The 20,415-nt window shown below is 40.6% G+C and overlaps 1 protein-coding gene across 2 annotated transcripts in view; it reads right to left on the reverse strand.

Annotated features, from left to right (window-relative positions):
* Nucleotides 1-20,415, reverse strand: part of LOC137995990 (protocadherin-like protein) — an 83,459-nt gene that overhangs the window by 31,937 nt on the left and 31,107 nt on the right. For both annotated transcript variants that reach the window (XM_068841435.1, XM_068841433.1), the window contains 7 exons: nucleotides 13,619-13,791; nucleotides 13,145-13,451; nucleotides 8,481-8,750; nucleotides 7,388-8,007; nucleotides 4,632-5,034; nucleotides 3,482-4,160; nucleotides 1,257-2,767 (listed from right to left, as the gene is read on the reverse strand). In XM_068841435.1, coding sequence (XP_068697536.1) covers nucleotides 1,257-2,767; nucleotides 3,482-4,160; nucleotides 4,632-5,034; nucleotides 7,388-8,007; nucleotides 8,481-8,750; nucleotides 13,145-13,451; nucleotides 13,619-13,791 — 3,963 coding nt within the window. The remainder of the gene's footprint in view (nucleotides 1-1,256; nucleotides 2,768-3,481; nucleotides 4,161-4,631; nucleotides 5,035-7,387; nucleotides 8,008-8,480; nucleotides 8,751-13,144; nucleotides 13,452-13,618; nucleotides 13,792-20,415) is intronic.

Genomic DNA, 20,415 nt, shown 5'->3' on the forward strand with positions numbered 1-20,415 from the left:
GAGAGACACTAAAATGTATCGAAAATTCTACTTTAACGCTCAAAAATGCGAACGAAGCAAGGTACAGATTTTGTTAGCCTCCTTAATGTAAACAAATATTGATGCAAAAGTAAATAAATATTGATACACAGTTTTTTTAGGAAAATCAGGAGGAAGGTTTCAGGAAGTGTCGATCGAGAATAAAAGATTTTGCCATCAGCAACAAAATTTGCGACATAAAAACGACATAAATTTTGAACCGTGAATATAAAATGTTACCAACAGCAAAAACCATTTTGGGAGATTTTTCCTATGTTCAAGTTTTCTATTATTCTTTTGGCTGCACCACTAAATCGCAAAATCGAAAGTGACATCGAATTCAGTGGGCGCCGTGATCAAGTTACCTTGAGTGTTTACTCGTGAAACAAAGGATACATCTGGGTCAAAATGGCGGCAAAACACCAGGTTTTTGTTTTTGTTAGTTTGGCTTTTTCCCTTTCAAGGGTTATAAAGTTTTGTGACGAAATATGCGAATTCAATACATTAAATCACAATCATTTAACTCCTGATGTTGACCATTGTTTCTGCAAAGTCAAAAAATTTACTCTCCTAGACGAGGTTATTTGTCACCAGGTAATTCCATCGTGTTAGAAATAGCAGCTGCTTTATTGTTCATCACCGACACAAATTCTTGCTTCCAACAGATCTGTTAATTTTCGTGATTTATGCACGCGCTGCGGGCCTATTGGCACCACGGACACTCTTACACTCTCACGATCTTACACCCTTACAACCCAGTGACAAAGTGTGTAGTGCACTTACCACAAATACCGAATGCTGCTAAAAGGAGTCGAACCGATGATCGTCCGATTTCAAGTTCGGATGCTCTCGGTAGCAACGAGATATGAGAGCTGCATTCGTGGGACGGACATGAACAAAGTTCGCTGTTTTTTCTTTTTGCGAAGGGTAAGTTTGTTTCCTGTTTGTTACTATCATGATATATTGTTTATCTTTGTAAACATCATGTGTTAGAGTATACTACAAACACGAACCACTAGCATCCAAAAAACTAATTGTCGAAATGATGTCGATAATGGAAGACATTTCAGTTACCTCCAGCGGTTTAGGGACTGCTCTTGGTTTTCAAATAAAGTAATAATCAAGTTTCTCACTGGTTCAAACCGAAAATCAGTTCGAGATTTGAAAACAGGACAGACTCAAGATACTATCGCCCCGAAGGAGCCCAAATCTGAGAAAAACCAAAAAGGAGGACTTACCATGCACAACTGTGTAGGAAAACGAAGCGCCAGAATAGCTGCGAGCCTCAATGTAGCCAACGGTGAATCCCTTCTGCGTGTTCTCCTCAACCGAAAACACATAATTATCCCTACTAAACAGTGGCGGATACTCCCCAACTTGCACGTGTAACACGGCTTGCGTACGACGGGACGGCGACCCGCCGTCACTGACGCGGACAGTGATGTTGTAAAACGCCGCCAGAAGAACCTGCTGTCCACGCGTTTTAACATTCCCAGTCTCGGCCTCGACTTCAAACAAGGCGTTATCGTCTCCCAGCGAGTAACGCAAATGGCCTGTCGAGTCTCGATCTGATGCTGTTAGTTTGTAAACCACCGTGCCCCGGACGGGGTTTCTGTTCACCTTGGCCAAGTATAGAAGGTCCTGGGTTTTGTTCATTGTAAAAACTGGGGAATTATCATTTACGTCGAGAACTTTGATCACCACATCAATATTTGTATATTCATTCAAATCTTGAGAGTTCTGAACTTGTACAATTATTGTGTAATTTTTCGTTGTTTCGTAGTCCAAAGGGCGCAAGATTCCTATGGCTCCAGTCTCGTCATTTATACTAAAAGGTGACCCCATTGGGGAAATTATTGAAAATAGTGGGTTCTTTATGTCAGCAGAATCTTTGACTTGCATAATAATAACATTTTTCTTCACGTCCTCCCGGATGCTGCTTTGCATTTCTTTCTGATGTATGTGATACTTCAAAAGAACTATCCTAACAGAAGTAAAGGCGCTTTTGGGCGGAATACCATTGTCATTGGTTTCAATTCTAAAGATGTAAGGCGACTGCAAACCTTCAAGAGCTTTCTTGGTTTTCAATCTTCCTTCGAAGTCAATATGAAAATATGCGTCTGCCGTATTATCTAGAATCTTGTAGGTCAGGACATCGCTAATATCCTTGTCGGCTGCCTTAACCCACATCACGTTACTCCCAGCTATGGCATCTGCTAAGATCTGCCCTTCAAGTGCTGTTTCCCGCGCGCCAACAAAGTAAGGCTCGTTGTCATTGATGTTATCTACGTATATAACTATTTTAACGTAGTTCATTCGGTTGCTGCTGTCTATTGCCATGACGACCAAATCATAATGCGTCGAGGTTTCATAATCCAGCGGTTTTGTGGTGGTGATAAGTCCTGTCTCGGGCTGAAGATGGAAAACTCCGTCTTTATTTCCGCTTAAGATCTTGTAAGAAATCACGGGGTCAACACTGGCCGCTACCATGCGAAGCACTTCGATACCTGCCGACTCACTTTCCTTTACATGCGCGGTATTCGGAGACAGAAATCGTGGAGGACCTGGAACGGCTTGGACTCCAATGACGACGTCCGCAGTTCTATTTCTGGCCGGCTGACCGAGGTCACGTGCCATGATCTTGAATTTGATTGGCTCCAATGCCGTCAAGGGTCGAGCCAGAGTGACTAAACCTTCAACAGGGTCCAGATCAATCATTTTCTCAGCATTTCCTTTGACTACTGAGTACCTACAATGAACGAAAAGTAAAACAAAAATTTAAAAACCCAATAAAGTTGGTCATCGTGAATAACTCCATTCACTTGAGTCTACGTGACCTGCCTCGCAATGCACACATCATCAATATCGCAATATCGCATCATCATCGCATAAATTATAAATTCATGCGTCTGTCCGCTTATTGACAATAAAAATTAGCCAATGAGCGCGCGATAATTTTGCAGTCATTGCAAAAATAGCAACTGAGCCTAACAACTGGGCCGCGCTGCCTCATCCTGTGTCTGCACTCCAAAAGGGAGTAAAGGAGGCTTCGGTACGCTTAGTTTTGTGCGCTTTGTTTTGCAAAGCAAAGATGAGGAACGAAGTTACTGTTTTGTTTTGTCGTGCCTATTTTTCGAATGTGCAAGCATTGCATTTGATTAAGGACAAGTATAAGAACCTTATTCATCTGGACCGCAAAGCAGTGCTTTTTGCGCTATGGATATAAACAGGAATAACCACGCATACTTTCTGTTGCTTTTGTGCTTACAAGAGGAGACGAGTAAATTTTCACTTCGCAACGATGCGATCGGCAATTAGCAACTGCTACATCCTCATGCATAGATGGCAAATTTAGTGTGCGCAATGCTTCAGTCTCTGCGGAGCCTGCAGCCGCCCGACTGCTGTCCGGATGTGCACAGGTCAACTACTCTCTTTCCAGATTCCATCTACGTATTTCACTCACCTCAAAATCCCGTTTTCTCCAAAGTCCACATCAGATGCAACCACAGAAAATATCCCGGACCCTACTTTGGCATCGACTTGAACCCAGGCTCTAAACAGTTCTGAAGCAAACAACGGATCGTTATCATTCACATCTGAAACAACAACAGTCACACGTGCTATGGAGCTCAGGGGAGGCTTCCCGTTATCTTCTACTCGCACCATCATCACGTGTTGCTGCACGTTCTCTCGATCCAACATTTGTTTCGTTGTTAAAACCCCAGACGACGGATTTATGTTAAATTTACCATGCGATCGCATATCTTCTTCGCCGACAATTGAGTACTTCAGATTGGGATTCCCTACGACATCACGATCAACCACTGAAACGCTTCCTACCGTGTGACCAATTGGTAAATTCTCCGAAACGTAGAACTTGTAATAACTGGAACTGAATGTCGGAAGGTTATCGTTGATGTCTTCTATATCAAACAAGACAGTGGGTCCCGGATACGTTTTTTTCCTGTCATTCACATTGATCCTTAGATGATAGACTCGTCTCCGCTCGTGATCTAACCGTTCGTTCAGTCGGATTTTTCCTGTGGTATCTATACACCAGTCATTATCAACGTCACCCTTCGCGATCCAGTAATTTAGGGTAGAGTGGTTATATCGAGGAACAAAATTGCCCCAGGACTTTCCTGTGGAAAACAAGGGAAAATTCATGGCAGACAACCTCGGAGAGTTATACGTTCGTTTGTCCAACTACAGTTTTCCATTGCTGATGTCAAAACCTCTTTTTTCACTTCGGTGACCAGAGAAGAAAACTGTGGAACAACGATGAACTTACCCTTAAAATATGGTCTCTTGACATGTTTCTAACAACGATACAGAAAGAGAACTAATTGCAAAAATATTTCAAGCCCAAAAGTCTTCAGTTCAAGATCCAGACAGAAATTTTGGCACACAACAAAGTCCCAGTGCTTGTATGAAAAGGACCGCGTGACCGAGGGTATCCTACAATTACATTTCTGTGAGCCGTGCTTTGGTATGCAGCACGGAAAATTTGACCAACATTGCCGCATTAACATTTTTTTACACAATGCATAACGCGTGAACGAAGCACAATATAAAAAGCCCGAAAAAAACGTATGTTCCAAAATAATACTTACCCACAGGAGTATTCTCTGATATCAATTCAGAAAAATGCTTGTTTGGAAACTGCGGAGGGGGTATAGCCTTATTTACCATGACAACCACCTGTGCTTTTCCCACTCTGAAGGGTGGGGTGGAATCGGTTGCTGTAATATCGAACGTGTGTGACGCATCCGTGGAATGAAACAGCGTTTTCGTGGTGGTTATTGTCCCAATAATGGGATCAATTTGGAAATTATCGTCTTTGAGTCCGTATTCGATGAACGACCGGTCTCCAGTGTCTTTATCAAATGCTCTGACAACTGTAACGGCCGCGCCGGCAGGCTGCCCCTCGTCAACTGACGTGACAAGTGGGTCAACTGGATGAGCGAACCTCGGACGGTTATCATTGACGTCTGTTACATTTACGATCACTTTAACCTGAAGTAAACGCCAAGAAATTGAACGAATACGTTAACAGAATAATGCACAGGAACATCTAACGCCATCCTAAGGCATCGCCACCAAGGAATCCACATCTACATCTACATGTCCCAGCACTCGGCAAAGTCTCTTTATGACTTATGGCTGTTTTTGCTTTGGTGGCCTCATACACCGTAATCCTTTTTAGAGACATCACTGCCAAGCCGGCCACTTCTGCTGGAAAGAACACACTCGCAGAGGACAGCCACAACACCGGGAACTTCATCCCCTACTCTTCTCGAATAGTAGGGAGCTTAAGATTTTATGACGGCGACGGCAACAACAACGCCGCAAAACAATGATATCATTGGTTAAAAGAGCGTAAATGATCGTGCTGCACGTGCAGCACGGATTTTAGGACGGATTCTTGCGGTACTCTGCGTTAGGACGACGTGAAATTACCAGTTTTGAGGTTTTGACGACAACGTAAGCATACAAAAGAGAATCTTTCATTCTCTATTTTCACTTTGTAACTGCTCGTAACAATTTATGTTCAGGATAGCTCGCCCAAATTGTAAGAGGTGAACGACATTGAATAACCGCGAAAGAATTATGATAAAGCAAAGCGATATTTCGAGGTGACGTTTTCGTTGAAGTCGCCGTCGTAGATCTTAAGGGCCCACAGACGGATTTTTCGCGCGTTGCTAAGGAAGTGGAATGTTACTTCCGGTAACTGACGTCATCATATCATGAGCTGACAAGAAAACCCATTCACAAGCAAAAGTCACCGCACAAACTGTTGTTTCCATCGAAGGTTTTTCCTCGTCCTTCCTCGCTCTCGTTCTTAGATCAGCTGCGCATGCGTAAACGAACTGACTTCCGGTTTGCGAAAAAAGCTAAATTTCCGGTGATTTAAAATTGAATTAATTTTTTTTACATGGCGCGTTTCACCCCTAAATACAGAATATAGCTAAGCACTGATTTTTTCAAATCATCTTTTTTGAAAAAGTTGTGGGCATTTCAGTATCGTTTATGTCTTTAAAAAGAACATTTTTCAAAAAAAAAAGAAAACCATGCTTGGCTGGATGCAAAAACGAATACAAATTATTAAACCAACGATTAAATACCCAAATTGCGTAGCACGGAGACTAATTTAGAGTTTTCTTTTATTGGTCACGTGACCATGGGCGTGGTATGATGATGTCATATTTAGGGTCATTGGCTTACAAAAGTTGGACACTATCCAAAATAATGCCAAATTCTCTCAAATTACTTAACCATTAGATCCTTAGCAACGCACCCCAAAAAATACGTCAGTGGGCCCCTAAGGTCCCTACTAAGTATGTGGGTTCTGTAACGTCCCAGAGAGAACTTATAAACATGGAAGATATTTGCGAGACGGGGCCTACGGTTTACAGTCCTTATCTGAGAAGATTTGATTGTCTAACCATTTGCAGATGAAATTACAAAGGCAGCACGTTCTCCTCAGTTATTTAAAGACCCTGAGTGTTGGTCCGGCCGGAGTCGAACTCACGACCTCTTGCGTGGCAGGGAGGTGCTGAAACAACTAAGCCACCGGTGCACGGAATACTCATCAACTTGCGCCCAATAGATGTGTTTTTCTTAAAACTCCATTAAAAATGGTGCAGTGAATTCACAGACTATTTTCTTTGAATGACAACCCAACTACTTCATGCCTTAAGGAGATTTTTCTTCAGCAACCGTACTCGAACATACCCGGAGAAACCCGAGTGCTTCACAAAGGTGCCGAACCTATCCGATTCCTAGTCCGAACGTTCTACTTAATATGTAATAAAACACAAACAGGGGAGATGAACATGGTAACAAAAATCATTTTATGAAGGTTAGAATGCTAACAATTTTAAAAGTAACCGTGTTTATATCTGACCCATTCCTCTCTGGATTAATATATTTATAGGTTAGTTCACGGTTGGTGAGCGCCTACGATTTTTATTCACAAGTTGTGTAAAACAAACGAACGAGAGCAGCGAGTGAGTTTGTTTTACAAAACGAGTGAATAAATATCGTACAAGCGAACTAACCGTAAAATAGCTTATTTATTAAATACATACCCAGATTTACGTGCCAAAAAGCATCGAGATAAAGACAGTCTCTACACGCAAACTTATAACGGTGACTTTTGAAAATGTATGTTGCAACATCGAAACGTCAAATTCACGGATTAAAACGCGTTGCTTTTACATGCTCATCACGGCTGTTTGCATTTTTTTCGTATTAAGCTTCGATGGCCGAAAAACATGAGTTTATAATATCATTTTCTCTTCACATTTTCCTTCGATAAATTACACCTTTGCATGTGTTCAAATGAAATGAAGAATATTTTTCTCACCTCCGTTGGCAAGGACGGATGGTTACGTGTCAATCCATTCTGTACTGCACGAACAACTATCACGTGTTGCTTCCTTTTCTCATAATCCAATTGCTTTCTCAGAGTAAGAGCGCCACTTCGCGCGCTCACACTAAACTGGTTCAGCGGATCGCCGCCCACGATTGAGTACTGGATGGATATACGGAGATCAACCCTTTTCTGCGCATGCACCGTCAAAAGCACCTTGCCTGATTTTGAATTCTCAGCGACCACCGCCCGATAAACGGGCCACGGAAATCTCGGAGGAACATACGACAGCTCGTGAACCGATACATACACCATAACAGCCGTCTGCCGGTTCGGGGTTCCTTGATCCGTAGCTCGAACAGAAAACTCGTATTTCTTGTTTGTTACGGTACCTAGGCCTTGCTTGAGCGTTACAACTCCTGTGATGGGCTCAACTTGGAAAATTTCGCTTGATAATTTGTACCTTACTTCACCATTTTTACCATCATCACGGTCACGTGCTTTTAAAGTCACCACTGATGCGTCAACGCCGGCATCGTTCGTCAAAGGAACCCAGTAAGACGACTGAAGAAACTCGGGGTCGTGATTGTTTGTGTCCTGCACGTCAACGGTCACTGTAAAAACCAACCAAAATTTAAGAAAGACGTTCTTTGCCACTTACGAACTGTATGATTACTTTGTGTAAAAAATGTGGTCGCTTTTATCTTTCAATTTTCAATTTGTTTTCTCTCGGAGCACCAAAGGGGACACTGCTACCGAGGTACGATGCGAAAGGTGGTTCACATTTCGGCGTTTATCAGTAGGGAAACATTTGTTTACTATTTTTACCTCCTCGGTAAGCCCATTATTGTATTAGTAAACTCAAAGGGTAAGTTGGCCGCGCAGCACTTGAAAGAAAACTTACGTCACTCTATAAGCAAAGAACCGCATTTTGGGAAGCTACATAACTTGTTTGCACCAGAACTCAAAATATAACAATGTCCTTTATAAGGCGCGAAGAGCAAAGAGGACATAGTCAATTTATCCCTTGTCTTTCTTAACAGTGGTTTGTTCGTCACACAAAGCTTATGGAACTAAAGTTCCTTACCAGTGGCCACTGCTGACTTCCGCTGGCCAGCTTCAGCGTGGTCCGTTGCGCGGATCGAGAACGAATATCGATTAACCGCAGACCATTCCAGATATCCCATCAGGACTAGTGCACATCCCTTAGGTGTCTTCCTCACAGTAAATGTATCCATGGTTTCTAGGTCCATGTTCTCCATACTGCAAGTAAACATGCCGTTTTTGTCTCGGTCTTGATCTGAAGCATCCAGCTCAGCTACTGTACTTTCAAAATCTGCATTTTCTGGCACATTCACTGAAATGAAAAGACCCGGTTTGGGCGTAAGAAAAAAAGGTTGCTCATCATTAGCATTGCACATTGAAAATGGCGAACACGTAAAAGCACTTGTTCTTTTGTTTTGTTTTCGGGCTTCGTTTCAACCATGAATTACTTCACTGGTTGAAATGATTTTCGGATTCGCAAATTGTTGCACATCCGCAATCCAATACATTTGACGTTCATATATATTCTCCACAAGGCTAAATCTGATTTACGACGAAAACAAAGACCCAAATTGACAGTACGGTCCGAGAAAACGAAACAAGATAATCATCACATTTCGAGAGCTTTTAATTTACCAACAACAACAAAATAAATTTAGCGGGTCGTACCGAGTATTGAAGGATACGGCCCCATTGAATTGACCAATCACAGCGCGCAAACTATCTGAGATATCCAGAGATACAACTAATGGCAAGAGCAAGTGCGCGTTGTGAAATATCAAGAGCAGCATCTGAAATCATCTGAAGCCAGACTCTCTTAGGTTTAGTCCGTTGAACTATCAAACTGCTCTGTGCACGGAAAAGCCGAACTGGAAGCAATTGAGCTGTGGTAGAAACGAAGTACGATTTAAATCAAGTGCTCTTTCCTGTTAGCCCAAACAACGCCAACAAGGATAAAACGTTTTAAAAGTAGGTTTGCTTCAATGCAGTTAAGTTGGGCAGTATAACGAACTGTTAGTGTTACGTTACCTGTCTACCAAAAACGTGTCCAAAGTAGAAACGATAGCTATTTCATATATTTTTTTTTGTACAAGTATTTTTTTCACTTTCCTGTTAAAGCTTTATGGTACAGTGAAGTCATTTTATTTTTCGTCGCAAGTTACGTCGCTTCTGAAGCTGGTAGAGGGTCAGAGGGCCACCACTTTCTTTACTGTCACACGGCAACCATTTTTAAATCAAGTCCTTCGTATTAAGTACTACCAATGGAACAGTGGGTTCTTTAACCGCGTTCCTATACTAGTGCACCGTTTTACAAGTTTTGAAAGCTATGACCGCACGGAAAAGAGGAAAGTCGACAAACACCTTGAGGGTCACGGAGGATCCAACTTCTTTGAGAGATTTATCGTCGTGTTTACGTGAAAGGATAGACGGCAAACGGCAGATTACTGCCTGCCACAAAAGCGCAAAAATTCACCTGTTCTAACTTTTCTCTCCCTCTCTTTTGAGAGGTTGCTCAACGTCTGTAGAAAGAAGTCAAATAATAGCAAAAATAAAACAAGTTTTTTTGGCACAATGTATCTTCAAGCCATTCGTTAGCAGCCCAAAACGCGAGCTGAATCTCTCCAGTGCCTTCCAACCCGTGCGTCATGCACGTCATTGCATGGTGTTAGTGATGTTTCTCAAGTTATAACTCTGCCAATCAAAGGAGATTCGAACTGTTGAAACCAAGGAAAGGAGAAGGGTTCTTCCCGCCTTGCGTGATGGCTTAGGCTGTCAAGTAAGTGAAACATTCATCACTTTCAAACAGCAGATCATGGGTACCGTGACAGCCCTATCCCCTTTGGTTTTGCAGTTTCATTTTGAAGACATTCAAGTTGGAAGTAGTGACAAAAAAATTTGATTGATTGACAATGACGGTCCTTTGTAAATCTCAGTCTGGATGCGAGCCATGCAGACGATATAGTTTACTGCTGTGACAGTGTGAATTCACGAAAGCCTCAAACTGTCTTCCAACAGCATAAGAAAATGTGCTAAGGCAGTGTACACTTTCGGACTGTCAAGAGTAAAGGGAAAATAAATAGGAAAGAGAGATATTTTTACAGAAAAAAAGGAAGAAAATACGAAATTTTTCAAAAAAAAAATTGAAGAGAATGGGATCTCCAATAAGGCCGAATACAAAAACAAGTAACTCCAAGAGACCCTGAAAGTTCCCAAGGTACACTGTTCTCAAAGGAAATGGCTTGAAAAAGTGACACCTTGGTTAATGAATATATGTTTTGGATCATTGTAAATGTCAGTGAATGAAGCCGGCCAAAAAAGAACTGGTACACCTCACAGCCATGGGGCAGTTTAATGGTTCAAGAATATTGGTCTCAGAATTAGTTTACTACTAGCCATGCGCAAAAAAAATAAGAAAACGGTAGTTTGTTTTCCTTGAAATATAAGAAAAAGAAGGACTTTTGGACAAAAGGGGAACTTGAAACCTCGACTTTCTCTTTTTTGTCACGAGTTTCAATGTGAAAACGTGTGAAAATTACAGAGCTAGGTCCTTAACAATAAATATTTAGATGTTTTAAATGAAAAAAGTTGCCGTGAAATTATGTTTTGGAGGCTAGTCAATACGTGTGGATGTAGTGAGCGATTGTAGCGAGTCTCATCAAGGAATTACAACCCCACCGCACCCCGCCCCCCAGGAATGAAACACTCAATGCCGTTTGTTAACTTTTTGTTAACTTAGAAGTCAACAGTCACAGGTTGGAAGTTGGAAGTCAGAAGTCAGAAGTGAGAATTGAAGAGTCATTTCAGCCAAGGATGAAGGGGAGTCAGTGCCCCTGGTAAGGAGGATTGACCTCAAGTCATTTGGAGTAAAAGCGAATACAGGTAAAGTCTGTGTCTTTGAGGAAAAATAACGTTGAAGGTAAAGCTATGCAAGGGTCAGTGTTGGTGGGTGAGACTGAGAAGCAAGCTGGGTCTAAGTGTCTCTGGGCAAAAGTCAAAAAAAGAAGCAATGTCAATGTTACAGTGATAAAAGCTCATGCAAGGAAGTACTGTCTCTCATAAACAGCAAAGACACACTGGGGCATAAACGTATGAACACAACGGGCAAAGTTACCCTTGACAGCAGCATCCTCATCAGACACAAGAAAGACAGCTACAAGATCTGTTCCGATTTTGGCAGATTCCAGGACTGTGACTGAATGATTACAGAGGAATTACATGTTAATGTTATTAGCTGTGCATGAAATAATGAATGGAATGGTGTCCAACAAACAAAATCAAGACAACAAATTCAACATTACGTTATTGACAATAACAATAATAATTATTGCAGTGAAGTTCATGAATTTAACAGTTTGCATTCAATAAGCAAATTATTTAATGTTAAATGTATATACTATTGTTGTGAAAAACTAATGATGCATTTACTGTTAAAATGTAATCAAAAAATACCTGAAAACTTAAAAGTTAATGGATTTTGATATTAAATGGATTAAAATATTATGCTGAAATATTTTAATTAGACAGAATGGGATTTGGCAAAAGTGAAGATAGTGCTACAAGTAGCTTTGTTTAGGTCTCTGATGAACAGATTCTGAACTCATATCTGACCAGTCAACATGGTAAGCAAATTATAAGGTCCTCCTTCAATGCAAATGTAAATACTGATTCATGTTGTGAGAAATACTGTACAAAGGGAAGGCTCCAACTTAAGGTTCACAAAAGCAAGCTGGCTATAGTGATCATAATGTCTTTGTGATTTATAAACCTGCAAATAGACCTCTTTACAGTTGTGTGCTTAGTTACCAGGCCTTTAAATGAAAGTGAGGCTGGTGTTGACCTGGTTATGATACAGATCTCCCTGATCTCTTCTTATGTTAATGATTTTGTTGTCATGCTAATAAGTAAGAATTTACATAAGAAAAGCAGTGAGGTTTCTATCAAAGCAAGGTCAACTCCAGCCTCACTTTTATTCAAAGGTCAGGTAACTACACAACTGTAAAATATTGACCTGATGATAATTCAACCATACTGAGTTCAAACATCCTTTTTGTCTGTTATCTTTTAACCCCTTGCCACCCAGAGTGACGCTAACACTAGATTTCTCGCACAAAATTACTTAACCAATGGCGAACTGTTTAATGGCAAAAAGGTAGATATGTCCAGAAATGCAAGTAAGCGTCATGAAGTGTCCACTAGCAATTTTCCCAAACTTCATAAATGGACAATTCGTGTTGAATGGCAAAATTACAATGTTTTGCATCTAATAATAATTATTAGATTATTATTACTTGCATTTCTCGACATACCGTAAGTGCAGATGAAAGGCAGTCCCTTTGGGGTAAAAGGAACATAATATCAATACCAAGGAACAGAAAAATAATGCTAATTAACCCTTGCATGCAGGTTAATACCCATTGACACATCAAATGCCCTAAGACGCCCCCAGTTGACAAGTAAAATCATCTGGTGTTAGACAGTAAAATCTGTTACTGGTAAGTCTCACTCCCGGGAGTCAACGGGTAAATAAATGAATTTAAAATTAGAATGGGTATAGTAGTTTTTCTTTAATTAATATCCATGGTAGGAAAGGAGGTGGCATTAGGCATCAGGCCCTGAATTTGGGTTTTCAGTTCTCTGATCATATATTACAGAACCCCACTGGAATGCAGTTACGAAAGTAAATATTAGCTTTGACATGCAACCTACCAGTAAAGTGATTCTGCGAAAATTTTGGAGGATCATTCGCATCTTGCACAAGAATTTGCACATTCCGTAGAGCCTTACGTCTGGGAGTACCATTATCGGCTGCCTCTACAACTACTTTGTGAAGTGACTGATGTTCATAGTTCAAAGATTCTGTGACTGACAAGAGTCCTGATGTAATGTCAATCGCAAAGGGTCCAGTGCTTGAGGTTATTGTGTATGTGACATTTCCATTATCGCCTGAATCAGGATCATTGACTGCCAGACACAGCAAGTTTGATATGGGACCCACATTTTCAGTAACATTAACCTGATGATTAAAACAAACCTTAATAAATCATGATTCTAATCAAGATAATCCATTCACTGGTCGAATAATACCTGTTTGCCTGTAAAGATTGTTTTCTGCATCCAGACAGGACAATAACGGCAGGTAAGCAAAAAAGCTTGATTACTATTACATGATGGAGCATTCACCTTATATTCTTCCTGATCAAACGTTGGGGTGTTATCATTTTCATCAGTAATCATGACAACAACTTGAGACAGTGAATTCATGGAGGGGTCAGCATCCTTTATATGTGCACGAACATCAAGGATGTAAAGAGCTTGTGTTTCACGATCTAAAATCCCTGCTGTTGAAATAATCCCTAGAAACAGGAATAGAGGAAATTTAACAACCTTTATGTCCACTAAAAAACTGTGTCCCCTGTTATAAATAGTGGCATAACACTCAATATAATTAGGGTCGCTTAATTCTTCACATTTAAATATCTTGAAAATATTTATTTTATCTCGCATTAATAAGGAATTAGCTATGCCTATTACCGGTACATGTATATACAGATCCCAATCTCCCATTAGGAGTAACAATAGTGCACCCCTGAAAGGACCTTAAAATGCTCTTTTCTACTCTTAAATAGGGTCCAGTTGCTTAAATTCCTAGTAAAAAAGTCACGAGGGTGTGACCTCGTCACTGGAGATCTTTGCATCTTATATCTAATCTTGGTAGCCTGCTGACTGCATTAATGCTTCACTGTAAGATTATTGTCCACTTAATTTCATTCTATTAAGACGCAACACAGTAATGCATGGCATGTAACTAGACTGTTCACAGTCCCTTATTTTCCCATTTTGAGAATAAATTGGGGAGGGACAAAACTACTGAGTAGGTCGGGGAAGTGGAGAGGTTTCGGCAGGAAAAATAGGATTATGTTATTTTTCCCACTGAAACTCCTCCACTACCCCACTCAATCTGTAGTTTTGCTGCTCTCCCCGTTCACGCTTGCTGTTTAAAAACAAAGAAGCTGGGAGTTTGTGCTTGATCCCCACGATGCAACAGGAAAATTGGGAACTTTGAACAGTCTAATATGTAACATGATGCTAGAGCGTGACCATATACAGTCTGACAAGGAATGCAACCAGATTTTCTCCCTGAAGACAGTTTCTTATACTTTTTGGCACCGAGTTTCATCCAGTTGTTGGAGGCCTACAGGCAGACAGACTCAAGGGTGGATTGGGAGGACAAAATGCTATCTCTACTTAAATTCTCTGAGACTGGACCAGTCTAAGGACTACTGTATACCTCTATAGACCCCCACCACGGATCACCCCAAAACAGAGAAATAAAAATAACTTACCAGTTGTCTGGATAGAATAACACTCATGTTGGTGAAATCTCAAACATTATGCTCTGCAAATTTAACAGAGTTAGACTTAGGCTCTGGTGCAAAGTATATTAATCACATATTGCCACTTCCTTTGCTGTGGGCCAGAAAGGATTGCTTTCAAAAAGACCAATAGTAACTAAGTTCCTTCAGCCATTTTGTTTGGCTAATTATTCAACACGTCCCGGTCTCCATAAAATAGAAAGCAACCTCTCTCTGCTTCTGGCGGAAACCATAGATGACTGCAGGTAACACTGATCACTTTTATCTTTTTGTTTTTCTGGACCATCCATTAAGTTTAAGCATGGTGCGAGTTCATATACCCACAGGACAATGATCCGAAGAAAATGGTGGAGGGAAAGAAAACACAAATGAATTCAAATATAACTTATGTATTATCGGTCATTTTCGAAGCATTCTGGTCCACAGCGAAGGAAGTGGCAGTATGTGATTAATACACCTTACGCCAGAGCCTGATCCTTATGGTGTGTTAAATTTGCGGAGCGAATTCTCTAACATTTGTGGTATGTCCAGACAACCAGTAAGTCAAATCCTCAGTTGTTATTTACAGTTGAACCTGCATATGAGGACCATCCTCTGGACTTGAGCCACTTAATACAGGTTCACTACAAATATAGGACAATCAACACTCTTTCAAGCGATGATCAATACTTTAAATAAAGTAGTGTGCAATAAATTTTCCGCTTTTACAGGAACTATACAGTATTTCAATGACATACAGGTCACAACAAAATATCCCATTCCAACATTTCCTAGTAACTGTTACAAAGGAAATGTTGCTGCTTAAAAGTAACACAATAGACAATAAAACTGTTCAAGTTAATTAAAGTAATAGAGTAAGAATTACGGCAACTCAAAAAAGTCATTCACATACATCTGGTGCTTTGGCATTTAAAACTTTTGTTTGTAGAGCAAGCTTGTCATATGTCAACTGTCAGACACCTGGGTCATCGATACGAAACAGCCGATTATCAGCTTTCAGTAGCTTTCTACATGTTATTTAAGCAATAGACATTTTCCATGTTTCCATAGCCTCATCTAAACATGAGAGGGAGCTAGGAGAATTTGAGACAGTTGGGCTACTACGAGGTGTATTAGCCTCGCACAAAACGTCCTGAGAGGTGTCTTCAAACTTTTGTTTAGGCCTAATTAGGCCTAAGGTTCGCTTTTATGCATGTCTAGGATACTTTCTGTATTCTTCTTAGGCCTAAACAAAAGTTTTAAGACAGCTCTAGAGAGGACATTTTCCATGTTTCCATAGCCTCATCTAAACATGAGAGGGAGCTAGGAGAATTCGAGACAGTTAGGCTACTACGTGGTGTATTGGCCTCACACAAAACGTCCTGAGAGGTGTCTTCAAACTTTTGTTTACGCCTAATTAGGCCTAAGGTTAGCTTTTATGCATGTTTAGGATACTTTCTGTATTCTTCTTAGGCCTAAACAAAAGCTTTAAGACAGCTCTCGGGGCATTTTGTGCGCTCTCGTTTTGTGCGAGGCTTACACCACGTAGTAGCCGTTGTGCAAACCCAAGACGCAACTCCCCTGGAAAAAAGTCCTCTATTGCTTTTATAAAATATTTCTCAAAGATAATTCGACAAATGAAGGAAAATGCTGCTTTTTTAAATTCTTGATTGAAACAGATTTTCTTGATACACGCTCATATTTTCTACCAGCCAATCAAAATACACGTCAGACGATACACAACCAATCAAAATTTGTGATGACTCACATCCATATTTCCATACTCTCATCTAAACACAGCTATTGACCAACGAAAGTGCATATACTATCCTATTATCACATCTTAATAAAACCAGTCGAATTTCTTTTTTTTGGTTGGTAGTCACAAATGTGCATACCCCACCGATATTGAATTAAGCTCCAGTCAGGGAATCCAATTTTACATGCATGTCCTTCAGTATTTCCAAACTCCCTTACGGCAATAATCCCACACTTGCCCCAGCTTTCTGGCATTCTGAGGGTGCGTTAGACCACTTGAACACAGTGATGAAGTTGTTATGTTACGATGGGAGCAAACAATAAATAAATATTATTAGTTTGGACTCCTTTCCACATGCGATGATTGACTCAGTATTCAACCTCACATCTGAAAGTATTTGATCAAGTGGACAGATGCTTTCTCTTTGAGAACGGCAAGCTTAGCTTTAACCCTTTGACACCCAAACAAGCCTGATCTCTGTCTAAAGCCAGACGATTTTACTCATCAATGGGGAACCCCGGGAGTCAATAGGGTTAAAGGTAAGGAGAATTCTCTATGTTATTTCTAGATCTTGCTTTGTTCGTGTGTGTTCCACTGTGAGCACTATTTTGCATAAAACGAATTGGTCAGGGAGGTTTTTGACTACAGGAGAGGGGATTTTGAAGACGATCTGCACTTAAGGCTATAAACCTACAGATCTGGTGTGCTAGCTCCCAACACTTGTGTGAATACCAACTGGATGCGATTGAAAACAAATTTATGGCTGCAGTCGCAGATTTTGTACCTAAACAGAGGTAAAAAGATAAAAATTCACCGCCATGAATAACTGGCGACATAGTGCATACCATCAGAAGGAAAGAGACACTTCGTAGAAGGCTCAAAAAGTCACCAACAAACCAATCACTGAAAGAGAAATTCAAACAGCTCCACAAGGATGTGAAACAAGTGGTTTGTGAAAGTCGCACAAATTTCTTCAATTCCCTTGATAACATTCTTCAGGATAACCCCAAGCACTTCTGGTCTCTCTTCTGCCAGCATCCCAGTGCATATGAAGTTAGGGCTCTCCTCTGATACTGACGCCTCGAACGAGGGAACCACACCCGCTGACACACTGAATGAAATTGCTGAAATGTTCAATCTGCATTTCACTTCTGTGTTAAGCGAAATAGTTAGTGAGGATGTGAGCACTAATAATGTCCAACCTACAGTATCTGGTCCCTGTTTGGTTGACTTCCACTTCAGCTGTCAGGACGTTACTGCTTTGAAAGCACTCAACATCAACAAAGCTACTGGGGCAGATGAGATTCCCATGCATCTACTGAAGGAAACTGCTGAACAAATTGCTCCCTCCTCAGCTCAGCTTTTTAATATCTCAGTGTACCAAGTTGACCTACCTGAAGAATGGAAGCTAAGCAAATATAGTACCTGTATACACAAAGAAGACAAAGCACAAGTGGAAAACTATTGACCAATATCTCTTTTATCAATAGTAACCAAAGTGTTGGAGAGATCCATTCTAGTCCAGGTCCGCGAACACCTAAAGGACCTTATAAGCCATGTACAACACAGTTTTAATGCCGGACGATCGTGTGCTACCCAACTGATCAAAGTATTGGATTGCACTGGCTCCCAACTAGACTCAGCAGCAGACTGATGTGATTTACCCAGATATGTCGAAAGTGTTTGACATGGTTAGTCACACGATCCTGGCATCCAAACTCCGTCAGTTTAACATCAATGGCAACACGTTAAACTGGTTCAAAGCGTATCTTCACTGTCGTCAACAGCGAGTCACTTTTCTTGGTGCCACGTTTTTTTGCCCAGATTCCTATCAAGACCACCTAGCGCGCAACTCATTGTTGCCTATCTGCTACTGGCATGAATACCTGGACTTAGTTTTCTTTTTTAAGGCTTTAAATGGACTAATAGAAAAAGATCAGGACATTCTTCCCAAACCACTTGTACCCTCTCGCTCAATGTGGTCAACAAGCAATCCTAATGCTTTTAAAAATTTGTTGCTGATGGCAAATTGTTTTATTCTCGATTGACACTTCTTAAAAACTTCCTTCTGCTCTTCTTAAAAACTGTATATCAATATGTATTTTGCTGGATGTTAGGGGCCATGTTGCTCAGAGAGCCAGATCCGCCATTTTGTATGTTCCATGTTTTCATGCTATTAAAGACCAAGTTTACTACAGTCCACTGAGGGGCTTCGTAGGGGAAGTCCATGGCTCCAGTCTGTACGGGGATCCACGGACACCATCTATATAATTATTTCCAAATCCTCAAGTCCAGTCATTAATCATCATAAGAAATTGCACCCAATATAGAGTTAAACCCTTTCTTCCCAAGGTTTAATCCTTAACAGTTGTACAGTGTAATTCAAGTCTAACTAGACCCTCCGTGAGGGTACACTGGGTTGCCTGTGGTACGTGCAGCGTTCCAGGCAATTTTTTGCAAGTTGGGGAGTTATTAAAGACCATTTAAGGGCTCACCCAGAAGTCATACCAGCAGAGTCCCTTTGGCTCACAGGTCCTCACACGTCCGTACGACGAAACATATCCTTTTCTGAGGTTAAAACCCTGGCTACCGGCCTATTAATTAATCATTTGTCAGAAAGAAGAAATTCCTGTCCTCTTTAAAAAAAGTTGACATGCATTGCTTACGTGTGGTAGTGAAGTAACACAGCGATTTATTCCATAATGTCAACTGAGCTGTGTGTTGTCTTCCAGGAGATTCAAGTTGTCCTTGCATAATATGTAGCTCTAACAGTGCACGATATTGTTTTGGTATTGTCTATCATTGCAGTGCCATGGTAGAAGTCTTGGGTAAATAGCCTGAGAAGACATGTGGTTACTAGCAAAGTAATGAACCCAGAAAGATTGAAGAAAATAAATGGGAAGTGAAAAACATTGTCTTCTGGGATAACATGTTGACAGTTGTCTTTGCGTAACATGTAGGTCTAACAGTACACGACATTGTTTTGGTATTGTCTGTCATTGCAGCGCCATGGTAGAAGTCTTAGATAAATAGCCCCTTGAGAAGACATGTGGTTACTAGCAAAGTACTGAACCCAGAGAGATTGAAGAAAATAAAAGGTAATCAAGAAATATTGGCTTCTTGGCTGACATGTTGATCGAGATCATGCAACTTCTTTCCACCACAAGTGTAAGCGTGCACTGACAGCACCTGACAGTTTTGTAAACAAAAGTTTAAAGTTGAAGTTAACTCCTGTGCGGTGGGTTAGTATCTGGATGGGCGACCTAAGAAATATACCACTCAGTAACAGAAGCATAGGACCGAAAATTCTATTTTAATGCTATCAAATGTGAACCAAGCATGATACAGATTTTGTAAGCTTGCTTAATGCAAAACAAATATTGATGTAAAAGTAAATAAATATGGATACACAGTTTTTAAGAGCAGAAGGAAGTTTCAGGACGGTTGATCGAGAATAAAATATTTTGCCATCGGTAACAAAATTTACGACGTGAAAACAACATTAATTTTGAACCACGAATATAAAAAGTTACCATCAGCGAAAAACATTTTAGGAGATTTTAGTTGTTTTGTTGTAATTGTACTTTTGGCTGCACCGAGTAAATCGCACATCGAATTCAGCGGGCGCAGTGATCAAGTTACAGCCGCATGTTTACTCGCGAAACAGTGAAGCATCTGTGTCAAATGATGCCAAGATACCGGGTTTTTGTTTTTGTTAGTTTTCTTTTTGTTTCAATTTTTATAAATTTTGACAAGAAATGTGCGAGTTGAACACAAAGATCACTCTCAGAGGTCACAGTGACCATTGTTTCTGGAAAATCAAAACTTTACTCTCCATGACAAGGTTATTTATCACCAGGTAATTC

The sequence above is a fragment of the Montipora foliosa genome, chromosome 1, assembly GCF_036669935.1.
Source record: "Montipora foliosa isolate CH-2021 chromosome 1, ASM3666993v2, whole genome shotgun sequence".
NCBI classification, from domain to species: Eukaryota; Metazoa; Cnidaria; class Anthozoa; order Scleractinia; family Acroporidae; genus Montipora; species Montipora foliosa.